The sequence below is a fragment of the Ursus maritimus genome, unplaced genomic scaffold (genome assembly GCF_017311325.1).
Source record: "Ursus maritimus isolate PB19 unplaced genomic scaffold, ASM1731132v1 scaffold_15, whole genome shotgun sequence".
Classification (NCBI taxonomy): Eukaryota; Metazoa; Chordata; class Mammalia; order Carnivora; family Ursidae; genus Ursus; species Ursus maritimus.
In genome coordinates this window covers 36854675-36866880 of record NW_024423897.1, presented here as the reverse complement: position 1 = coordinate 36866880, position 12206 = coordinate 36854675, and the positions used below count along the sequence as shown (strand labels likewise).

At 47.0% G+C, this 12206-nt stretch overlaps 1 protein-coding gene across 2 annotated transcripts in view; it reads right to left on the bottom strand.

The window, feature by feature from the left end:
- The window catches only part of AGXT2 (alanine--glyoxylate aminotransferase 2), a 31762-nt gene extending 21665 nt beyond the window's left edge, over positions 1-10097 (bottom strand). For both annotated transcript variants that reach the window (XM_008692652.1, XM_040630507.1), the window contains exons 1-3: positions 10010-10097; positions 4348-4436; positions 2665-2849 (exon numbers count right to left, since the gene is read on the bottom strand). In XM_008692652.1, coding sequence (XP_008690874.1) covers positions 2665-2849; positions 4348-4436; positions 10010-10097 — 362 coding nt within the window. The remainder of the gene's footprint in view (positions 1-2664; positions 2850-4347; positions 4437-10009) is intronic.
- Positions 10098-12206: the final 2109 nt, after the last annotated feature.

Genomic DNA, 12206 nt, shown 5'->3' with positions numbered 1-12206 from the left:
ATGTGTGGCTGCTTCTCACAGTCTCAAGAGGCTGGTTGCATCCACACATAGAAAGAACTCTGACCAGTAGAGCTGTCTGGCTATGGGATGGGTGGCCTTAAAAGGTCATGGGCTCTTCACCAAGGGAGGTGTTCAGAAGGAGACCAGATGATGATCTCGTAGGGATTTCAGAAAAGAAATTCCTACTTTAGGACAGAGAATCTCTTCTAATTAGGTTTTCTTATAAATACCCTTTGAACAGTTTGGAAACTAGAGATGACTAGATGTAAGCCTGAGTGTCTTTTCATTTATTCTTCTAAAGAATTCTAGATCCATCATGCACATGTCTACAAGAGCAACGCTTCTACCTTCAAAGGAGATTCCAGTGTCTGATTCCTAATAGTGGTCAGTGTTGATGAACATTTTGTAACTCTGAAACCATATTCTGTGAAGGATCAGAAGGCTCATGCCGAGGGATAGTAAGAACTAAGGGTAGATATGTAGGACCTGACTAGGAATGCCTTGAAGATATAGGCCAGGCTGTTTGAACTTGATCTAAAGGACAGCAATGGCTAAAGTTACACGCCAGTTCTGTTTGTTATTAATAGCTGTTCACACACACACACACACACACACACACACACACACACACACACATCAGTTCAGTGGTTAAATAAATAAATAATAATTAAGTCATTTTGAGAAATACCAGGTCAAACAGATTTCTTCACTGCAGGACTTGCCAGTGCCTTTGCTAGTCAAATACCCACTGTTTCTCCCCAGGAGGGAGATAGAGTTTAAAGTGTTTTTAAAACTTATTTTTTCATGGGACACTTCACCAACTAACCTCTCCTGCAATCAGGGTTCCATGACTCACTTTAGAAAATTACAGAGTATCAATAAACTTAAACAGAAGAGGTAATTGATAAACACATTGTTCAATAAAATAAACATATGAGCCACATGACGGTAGGATGGAGGGGGGAAGACTGGTAATGGTGAGGCCAGCCAGGAGGGCAAGGTGACTTTCTAGGTGTGGGAGGAGGAGAGCTCCTAGGAGACTGGAGTTGGTGGGAATTAGCGGGGGGCCGGTGGGAGAGGCATTTCAGCACAGGGAAAGCTAGACCTCGGTATCAGGTTGGCTAAGGGGACTGAAAGGCAGGGACGAGTCAAAGATGACGTCACCATTCTTGCCTGTAACACCGGGGAAACCCCAGGATTACGCAAGAGATGCAGTCAGCGGCTACCCAGATCCTGGCAGAGGACCTCCAGGAGCAGGAGGCTCACGTGTGCACGTTGAATAAATGAATATGTAAGTAGAAACAGTCTAATGGAGGGTACGATGGGCTTGGCCTCCGTAGTGTTGGATTTCAACTGATGGTGGAATATCATGGGGTGGGGTGGGGGTGTCCTGGAGACTGTGGGACATGTGGGGCATCCTAATGCCCACTCTGGGTTTATTACAGATATATTAGTAGCTGGGTGAGGGGTCAAGGTGAAAGAAACAGAGCTGGGAAAGGCTGCAGAAAATGTCACTCACTGACCAGGAATGGGGCCTATTCTATGGGGGAAATAATAAGGCATGAAGGGGTTGTAGAGAGAAGAGCAGAAGGCTAAGGAAAGAGGCTGGGACACCCAAGTCAGGGGGTCAGAGGGTAAGCTGCAGGGTTGGAGGGAGATCAGGAGAAGAACAAAGTTCATGAAAGCCAGTGAGTGGTCGACTAACAGCAACACTGTCCAACATTATTAATGAGAATGTTTAAAATTTTTCTCTACTTTTTTTTCCTTCCTTCTTTCATGTGGGCTTATCACATGTTTTAGACTGCCTCCGAATTTTATTTTACGCGCTCCTTAGGACCTCGCATGGCACTAGTGCCTCCCGGAGACAGGAGCAGGAAGGAGAAGGCTCTGGGAGGACTAGGTGAGGCTAGACCCTGGAGTTAAAACTCGCTCTGACCACCTGGCAGCTGCTGGAGGGGAAGACCCTTTGCTCCTGCTTTGACAGAAGGACCAAAACTTATTCCATTGATTTCGGCTTGTGGCTGTATTTTGATCTCACTTAATGGAAGTTTTGTTGGCCAGATGATTAGAGGGAGGAGCAAATAGGCATTAAAATGATAGCGTGGCATCAAAAACAAAAGAACCACAGAGGACCCTGCCCGGGGCATTTGTGTGGATGGGTTGATGACCAAGGGTCCAGAGAATCCCAGGATTAAGGGTTCCATGCATCTCTCATGTAAATTTCCAGCTATGCTTACACCTCTCTCTTAACATCCTTTCTTTCCCCATCCACTGGTCAGAGGTGAAGAAGATCCTTAGGCTAGGAGGGAGTTCTCATTTCATCGTCTCACACCTGACACCCAGCCGCCCCATGTGCTCTGCCTTTCCCTCAGTGCATGGCCTCTGTCTGGAAAACTGCTTCTAGTGGGGACAAGCACACACTCCAATCCCATGGTACACGCCACATGGCGTGAGCATGATACATCTTGCATTGTCAAGAAAACAAAAAGTGCAGTGTGAAGATGTTGTTACCCAGGAGATAGCAGGGAACTGGCAGCCATAAACCCGGATATGCCTAAGGGGAGAGAATTTTTAACCAGAGTTCTCAGTCACTAACATGAGCATTAGCCTGGTTCTCCATATATTCTTCTGGAGTGAAAACACTGGAATTTTAAGGATACTCACGGGTGGCAGTGACCGACACTGACAGTGACAACCCCAGAAAAGAAATCCAGGTATCTGTTTCCCTCATAATCAAACAGCCATTCCATGTGACCCTGGTGAAGCAGCAAAGGCTTCGGAAAATACACCATCGACGTGGGAGGAAGGTGTTGATTGTGAATCTCCAGGACACGTTCATAGGCGAGGGACTGTAGATAGGCAAGATTTCAGGGTTTAAGATCTCTCTTTTCCACACCTCATGTTTCTTTCTTCCTTTTTTTTTTTTTTTTTAAGATTTTATTTATTCATTTGACAGAGAGAGAGACAGCCAGCGAGAGAGGGAACACAGCAGGGGGAGTGGGAGAGGAAGAAGCAGGCTCCCAGTGGAGGAGCCTGACGTGGGGCTTGATCCCAGGACCCTGGGATCACGCCCTGAGTCGAAGGCAGACGATTAACGACTGAGCCACCCAGGCGCCCCAACACACCTCCATGTTTCTTAAAAGATTGACAGCAGGTCCAAATGCAATCTTGCCTCTCTACTGACCGAGCATGGGGCTGCTGTCCAGTGCCCACAACTGGGCGTATTTGCCCCATGTCCTCCTCACCCAAGGTCCTTCCTTTCTCTCAAGTACAGGCAATTATTGATATGGCCCTTCGATCCCTTTCTAGATCAAATATGAAGAAGGAGGCTGAAATTTTCTACCTCTCAGTGGAAAGCCTTGTCTTTGAATTCATGTTAGCTGTAGAAAAAATAAAAAGGCTTTCGAAGTAAATGTCTGTGGTAATGCCTTTTCTTTCCCTTTCTTTCTTTCTTCCTTCCTTCCTTCCTTCCTTCCTTCCTTCCTTCCTTCCTTCCTTCCTTTCTTTCTTCTTTCTTTCTTTCTTTCTTTCTTTCTTTCTTTCTTTCTTTCTTCTCTCTCTCTTTCCTCCCTTCTTTCCCTCCTTTATTTCTTTCCCTTCCCTTTTCTTTCTTTTTCTTTCTTTCTTTCTTTCTTTCTTTCTTTCTTTCTTTCTTTCTTTCTTTCTTTCTTTTTCTTTTTTCCTGCAGTTTTTTTTTGTTTTTTGAATGAAAAGAAAATGAAGTGCTGGTGTTGTTCATGTCTTTATCAGATTTCCTCCTATACTTCTCTTCTTTATGGGTTCCTCATGACTATTGACTGTACAATTTCTAATCTGTGAGTATTATGTAGAATAAAGGGGATAGAAAGGAAGAGAGGGAGAGAGGGAAAAAGGGAGGGAGAGAGAGAGAGAGAAAGAGAAGCCCAATATTTCTTAGTCTGAGAGCAAAATCATAACTTTATATTTTGGAGGGAAGGACTCCTGAAGGTCAGATCATGAATTGCTGTATGAGAGAGTGAAAACAACATTTTAGAAAGTAAATGTGTGGTACCACATTCGTGATATATCATCTTTGTGTGTGTATCTGTATTTATATTCCTGTGATAAATACAAATAGTCTCTTTCCTGTACTCTCGGTCTGTATCTGCTCTGTCTCTTACACATGCACAACAATTCATGCAACAGCATGGAGTGGAGTAAGAGGGTTCAGACACTCCCGGAGACTTAAAGGCTAGAATATCTAGGATGCGAGGCTCAGTGGCAGGCAAAGCCATCTGTGGGTCCTTCTTGAGGAAATGATTAATTTAGCCCTTGCAAGAAGAACCACTTTCTTGGGTTTTCCTCAAGTAACTGACAGCTGACTCTTACCTGGTATTCCTCAGGTGTGAAGTCACATGGAGGCATTCTGGGTTTTGTATGAAGACCAAGCTTGGTCACAGATGTCCGGAAAGCACCTACTAACGGTGAGGTGAGTTAGGGTCCTCAATGGAACATCAAACAACCCTGTTTGAAAAACGATCTGCATACTTATGTAATCTGAATCAAGATCCGTAGGCAATTTCATTTACTCCTTAGTTTAAAAAGATAATTCAAATCAAACTTTAGTTTGGATTTAAAAACTGAAGTATCTCAGTAACAAATTTTGGGGAGGAAAAAAGAGTTTCTTTCAAATCTAGTCAACAAAAGCATGGAGGATACTGGGAGATGTCCTCATTTTTCCCACTGTGGTCCCTCATGGGCTCCCCTGCCCCCTGCCCAAGGGGCTCCATTCCTCTCTCCTGCCCACCGAACTTCTGCCGCTGCCGAGCTTTGCTGGGATAGATCTTCTTTGTTCATAGAGGCGCTTTCTGAGCTTTGAGATGCATAGTGCCCGAGTCCTTGCGCCAATCCCACTTCCCGATGCCAGGTTGGCTTTCAGTAAACAATGAACAAATGGCCGTTCCCCATCCTTCTAGGGAATGAGGAGAGATAGGTGCTAGGCAATATACTATAATAACAAATACACACGAATAGACCCGGAAGACAAAACCTTCCTCTAAAACACAACACAAAGACCATGACAACACAAGACCAGACCACAGCAAAGTAGAGATAAGGTGAGCCAGAGGAGTCACTTAATACTTGGAGCTACAAGGGGCCTCCGATGTTTGTTGTTGTTGTTGTTCAAACGCTCACTTTATGGAGGGGGAAACCAGACCCAAGTGGTACATTACTTCGCTTAAGTTCGCCAAGCTAGTTAGCGGCAGGACAAGACTGAAGCTCCGAGGGTCTGGCTCCCAGCCTACTTCTCTTTTTCTCGCTCACTGGCCACCTTCACCCCTCCTTTCCAGCACAGGTTTTGACCTGTCTACAGCAGTGGGGCGGGACAGTGCAGTTACAGAATATCACAGTCGGAGGAGACGTCTAGAGACCTTGGCAGTACTTTTAGAAAAGAACTCTGCTACTTTTGAAGACGCAAGGTCAGTATCAAGATCATTTTACAGGTAGAGAGAGCTGAGAAAGCCCTGCCTCTTATTCAGCAAGAAGGTTTGAATCCATAGATGAAATGTTGGTGTTTTGTGCGGCTACGAAGTCACAGTCCTGAGCGACACAATGAACAATTGTGTTTTTAAATGAAGCTGGAAAGTAACAGCTCTGAATATGTTTTCTTTCCAAGAGATCTCATTCACTTTCCTGCTCTAAATCATCACTAATGTCATTAATTTGCTCTTACTTTAAAAACAAGTGACTCCAGTCTATCCATGCATAGAAATGAGAAAAAAAATAACAGCTTAAGTTTCCTGAGAATTTCACCTTTTGAAAAGCTTGTCATTGTGTCTCTCTGCATTAGGTACGCTTTTGAAACAGAAAAAAAAGAAATATTCTGAGTGTTTCCAAGAATTCAAATTCCCTTCACTCCTTCACTCCCTTTCTCCTGCCTGCACAATTGGAGCTGCCCATGGAGAAGGCTGTACGTTCTCCGGACTCCAAAGCTATAGGGATTATGAAAGTAGGTTGGGGGTGGGGCAGAGTGGGGGAGAAGGATTTGATAAAGAAGAGCCCAAATTTCAAACAGTCAAGGCAGGTTTATTCAGTTCTCTGTTTACCAAACTGATAGGAATGTGATGGTGGAGTGAGGGCTCCAAATGAAACACATGAAATCCTGTTGGAAGGAAGGAAGGAAGGAAGGAAGGAAGGAAGGAAGGAAGGAAGGAAGGAAGGAAGGAAAGAAGGAGGGAAAGTGGGAAGGGGAAGGAAGGAGGGAGAGAAGGAAGGAAGGAAAGAAGGAAAGGAGGAAGGAAGCAAGGAGGGAAAGGAATTAGTCAATAGTGAAGAGAGGCTAGATAACATCTCACAAAGTCTGCCGCCTTTCGTAGCTCCCCTGTCACCAAACAACCCAAACTCAAAACTAATAGTAATGATAATAACTGATGGACAGAAAGAAACAAAAAGTCTTTTCATTATTTGGTTTTCATTATTTGTTAGAAAGGAATGTAAAACCTAATGTCTGGACAATTGTCTTCATTCTTTATTCAAAGTAGCCTCTGTTTTGAGGACAGCACACAAGAATTGAGGGTTAATCAACGTTTGTGTTCTTGGAGATTGTGGGTGTGCATATACACGCATGTGTATCTGTGTGTGTTGGGGGGGGGGTAGACAGACCCAAGAGAGGTGGGGGAAGGGATAACTGAACTGGGTTCACAAAATGGAATTCCAGGTCTATTTCTGGATAGACATTTTTTTGGCTTCTGTATTATTGTTTTAACTGACCTGATGTTGCCCTTTTAGCCTGATGCTAAACACAGATGACGCTTAATGATTTTCATCCAATTCACCAATTTCCTCTCCAGTTCACCTGGACAACGCAACACATTTAAAGGTGGAATTCTTTTTGGGGAACACCACTGCCATTGTATATGTATAAAAAAATGCAAATTATAAATGGGTAGTTGGGTTTAATTTTCCAGCTACCTAATTCTCACAGAGTTCCACAACAAAGTCACCTTAACTTGGTTTTCTTTCCCCCAAAATTATAGTATCAAAAAGTGAAAATCTGTTGGGGCAAGATAGGGGAGGGAAATAAATTTTTGTGGGCATGTGAACATTCTGGGGGGAACTTGTCTCGTCAATGATGAAGAGTCTTCTAACATTCATAACCAGTTTTCAGTACAGAGGGAGTATTTAATGAGATCTTCCTTACCCTTTCAAATAAAAAAAAGGTACAAATTATTTAATAATACACAATGAACATAGTTTGTAGAACATAAAGGTGATTTATTAAAATGCTAACTATGCCTGATTTCTACATAGCGTATTAGGTAACGTTAAGAAAACTTGTCACTTGAGACATCTCATTTACTTAGGATCGCCAATGAATTAAGAAAGAAAGATCTTATTCACTTAAGGGCCAAGGGAGGGACAGATTCCATACGGGGCATTTGTAGTTTTGAGAGACTTTGGTAGGGTTAAGGGCTGGAGATGCCACCTTTCACGGAGGTGAGTTGAGACTATGCTGAAGTCTGAATAATTGAGGGGCAGTGGTTGGCTTGGGAGAAATGTTACGTTGTCTGCTTCCAGAACCAAGAGGGGATCCTTTTCCCTTCATAAACTGTTCCACAGTCTGCAGGACGTTACAGGGGACACTTGGCATTGAGTTATGGCGCTCAGTCTCTCTGAATTGCGTGCTCTCAGTGACAGGATACTCACATCAGGGGCCTGCCTCCCACCAGTGAGGCCAAGGGATGGGCATGAGACCTCCAAAGATGTCCTCTCTTTAGGATGTGACATCTTGAGCAGACGCCCCGCATGGAGGGAGTGGCCTCAGGCCCTCATCAGAGCCATGACATGCTTAAGAGCCTGTTCCCGCCAGGAGGGATTTCTATCCTTGCCGGGCCCTCTTGATGTCTCTTCATGTCCCCTCCTGCCCACCATCTCACCTCCCCGCTGATTCTTTCGGTTCCCTCTCTCCGTATCTTTCCCATCGATGCCTTTTGCTTAGTGAGGCAGGGCGGCTGCTGCTGTCCACAGGCAAGAGCTCTGCCCGATCCCGAGGTTGGCGCGTCCATCCCTCCTCTTAGCACTTTTGGGAGCAGGCCTTCCCGTCCTGACCCTAGGCAGGGGTTAAATCAGTTCTGCAGACGGCAGCAAGGACTGCCCGGAGCAGAGCAGGTGGGAGGCCTCCCTTTAGGGCTCGTTTTCACGTTTTTCTTAGAAAAGGCTTTGCAGGGCTCTTGGGAAATTTCTCAGCTGGAAAAGGGCATTATTTGCCATCCATCTACCCTCCCAGGTGCCCCTCCTTGTGGTAGACAGACATATGAAAATGGTACTTTTAAGCACACACCTCATCTCCCTAGAAATGATATACACTTAACAACTATAATTAGTAAGGAAGAGGGTGCCTCGGAGATATTTTCTCTATTCTTTTATACTGAAACAAACTGCTTCCGTAACTCTGTGCACAGATTTAGCCCCAAGTGACCGTACATGTCAAACACAGGCAAGGCTGAATCCTTGACCCACACGTGTATCAGTCTGTATGCAGGTGTTATACAAGGACGGTGGCGTATTTATTTTTTCCTACCTGGCCACACTTAACACCTGGAGATCTCCCCATCTCAACCCAACCCCGCCTCCCTCCTCCCCCATTTTAATTTTCTATCTTCTCACCCTAATTTGATTTTGTTATGGCATGTATCCCTGCTGGATGTTTTCTACATATTTGTCTGTTTGTCTGTTTGTGCTCAGTCTCTCCCACTGGGATACAAAACAATACCATGGCTTTTTGTGCCCCAGGGCTCTGTCTACGTATGGGTCCCTAGTAAGCACCCAGATACTTTTGACCGAATGTATATTTCACACACAGCAGGTTCTTAAGAAGGGTGTGGTCAACGAGTGCGTGTTTGAATGAACAAACCCAAGCAAGCGTATTTCTAGGTACAATAGGTCAGAAAGTAGAAATAAAGCCCCAGTGGTCCTTGAAAGGCCGGGGAGAGCATGGCATTCATGTCTACATGGCCTAAGTTTGCAAGAGTCCTTTTCCTCTGTAGTTTCCTTGGTGTAGCTATGTTAGGAGTCCCCAGTAATTGAGCAAAAAGATTTCACCTGCAAGCTTCACCCACTACCACCAGCACCACAACTGTCAGGGGCTGGGCTAGGAAAGGGGGAGGGGGGCGGGAGGGCATTCTCTCTTGCTTTGTCGACAGCTGGTACTTGCAGCATAATATCCTCCTTATTGAGCATAAGACTCTGGGTGTAGTTCTAGCTCCTTCTCAGAAAATGACAGGGTTAAATGATGTTCTGACAAAAGACCCATGACTGAGGGAAAAGAGAAGCCCAAACAGGCTGGAGGAAGAGTAGGGAAGGAAGGGCCTGGTGGAATCATTCTGACTTGGAGTCAGACAGACCTGGCTTTAGGGTGGGAAGTTGTCACTTCTGTATACAGGGAAAATCACAAGCGCCGAAGATAGACTCTGTGAAGCCACCAATGGCTGGTGACCCCAGGTCTTCTCACACTTCGTGTCCCTGCTGGAGAAAGAGTCTGAGTGGAAGAAGAGGCTCAGGGTCTAGTCCTTGCTCTTGAGTGTCTCTGGGGAAATGGCTGCCCTCCTGAGTCTGTTTCCTTGTCAAGGCTTGAGGTGAAGGTCCTGCCTCCTGGGGGCTTGGTGGGAATTCATGAGGAGGCTGTATGCCTTCTAAAGTCATCATCCTTGAATATCTATTTATTGCAGTTAACACTTAACTTTGAATGGCTTTCCTTCTATTTCTTCTTTATATTACAGCTAAGATACCATATTGTTTTCATTTTGAAATTGTGCATCGTTGGGTTTTATTATGCATGGGTTTCCTTTCAGGGCAAGAGGGGGGCCAACGCAGAATGCTGGGCATGGACAGGGGGCATGGATCTGCCGGGGTGAGGACCGTTGTGTCAGATGGCCTGTCTCCAAGCCCCCACGCAGGCCTAATCCCAGAACCCCAGGCAACAGGCCCTGAAATCAGCCCCGCCCCTCTGGCCAACCCTCAGCTGACCCATGTGCTCCTGGTTTCCACTCACGGCTCAAGGAAGGGCACATCTTGGGGATCCTGGGAGAGGACGTCTGCAGGCGCCAAGCTCTCAGCGAGTGTCTCCAGGCTGGGGTCATGCCTGCCAGTGAGAGAGCCAGTGCCCGGGGAAGCAGGTCGGAGGAAGGGCTCCAACTGCTCACGGACCAGATGGACTTTGAGTTTAGGGTGGAAGGGGAGGAGCTGGGGGGGGAGGGTGGGTCCTGGAGTGGTTACTGCCTTCACTTTGGACAAGCCCCAGAGCAACTAGGGCAGCACCCTAAGGGGAGAGAAAAGAAAAGAAGGTGGGAGAGAGAAAAGAGAAAGAAGGCAGCCAAAGTCAAGGCCTTCCGGACGAGTTTCGTTAGTTTTCTGCTCCAGCGGTTTCTCTCAGGAGGGGCGTCTCTGTGTGAGGGTGGTGGCGGCTGCAGGGTTTGGCGGGGGCAGAGAAGGCTCGAGATATAGTTGAAGAGGTCAGAGACTGAGAAATGAGGCCTGTGAATAAGAGAGAGAAAAGGAGGATATGCATGAAGTGAGTGGATAAAGAAATGTGGGTATTGAGGGTCTCCGAGGAAGAGAAGGGGACTATGGGAAAAGGGTGCTCTCCGGGGAAGAGGAAGGGGCATGACACAGCTAGGAAGGCTCTGGACAACGGCGCCTCCGAGGAGGCCAAGAAGTTGAGACCTGAGGAGTCAGGCTTTATTTTCCTTCTATTTCGATTTCTAGAATTCCCATTTGTCACTCCTGCCTACCCCACCCCCAATCTCCATCGGTGACTATTTCTGTATGTGATATGTATCTTTTTGTTGGTGTGTATTCTTGCAAAACGTGTGTCGTATGGAGTGGATGCGTTCTTAACTTATGTAAACGTGTTGTTTCTTTTCCGCTCCGAGCCATGGTTTTGAGACCCCATCCAGGTTGCTCTCAGTGCACGTCTGCGACAGACGGCAGTCTGTGCGTCCGCGCGTGGCGGGGCTTAAGGGGGACAGCGACAAGGGCGTTTGGAGCTTGGTGGGGCGGGGTGTCGGTTGGCACAGAGGCTCGGAAGAAAGAGGCAGGCGGCTCCCGGGGCAGCCACAGGACAAGCACATCTCTACCCCTACCCGCCGCAGTCTTCGAAGCTTATACAGAGACCCTAACTAGGTTAGCAGGACTCTTCTTTAGAGTTTCCACCTGTCGCTGGACCATCCAGATGGTCTCAACGACACACTCGCAAGGCAGTGGCTTCGGAACAGCTCTCGGTGAGGGAGAGGGGAGCAGAAGTCCCATTCCAAGGACAGAGGAGGGGCCAGGAGCGTCTAGCCGCCTGCGTCCAGCTCTCAGGGCCACAGGCGGTCCTGTGCTCGCGATGACCTCCAGCAGCAGTGGTGGGGGACCGGTGAACACCGCCCAGGGGGGCATCTTGCAGCACCCCGCAGGGAGGCCAACTGGCTCGGTCACACCCTCCACCGACATCTAGGAAACAACCTTTTGCCCCAGATGCCCAGAGGAAGTGAGGGCCCCAGATAAGCACAGAAAGCGTTTAAAATTTGGTGTAAATTGTCCCCTTTTGTGTGGGTTCCCACGGGAGTGGCGATGGCATCTGGCTGGCCAGCTGTCCCGGGGCACCCAGTCCGTCGTGCCGCGGGCCCGAGGTGAGGGAATGTTGAGTTCCTGAGGCTGGCAGACTTTCTTTGCTGCGCGGGGCGGTCATGGGTTTTGTGCTTGTGAGCACTGCAGGCCGCCAGCTCCTTTGACTTCAGATGTCTCTTGGGTTGTTAGCTTAGAGATTGTTTCGGTGAAAGGCACCCAACGACATCAGGGGCTGCCTTGGGTGGGGAAGCCAGACACCGCATGCTCGCTGGCTTCAAGTTGGGAAGTTGTACCTTCATGATTTAAAAGGGAAAATGGGCGCCTGGGTGGCTCCGTCAGTCAAGCGGCAGGTGCTTGGTTTCGGCTCAGGCCCTGCTCTCAGGGTCCTGAGATGGAGCCCCGCCGGGCTCCCTGCTCAGTAGTGAGTCTGCTGGAGACTCTCTCTCTCTCCCTCCACCCCTCCCCCACTCATGCGCATGCTCTCTCTTTCTTTAAAATAAATACACAAATTTTTAAAAACATAAGGGAAAACATCTTTTTTAAAGGGGAAACATTTATTCTGATTACCATAGTATAGGATACTTTCTTTGTGAAAACAGACACAAGTCTAGAAAAGCGTAAGGAAGAAAGTAAAAACC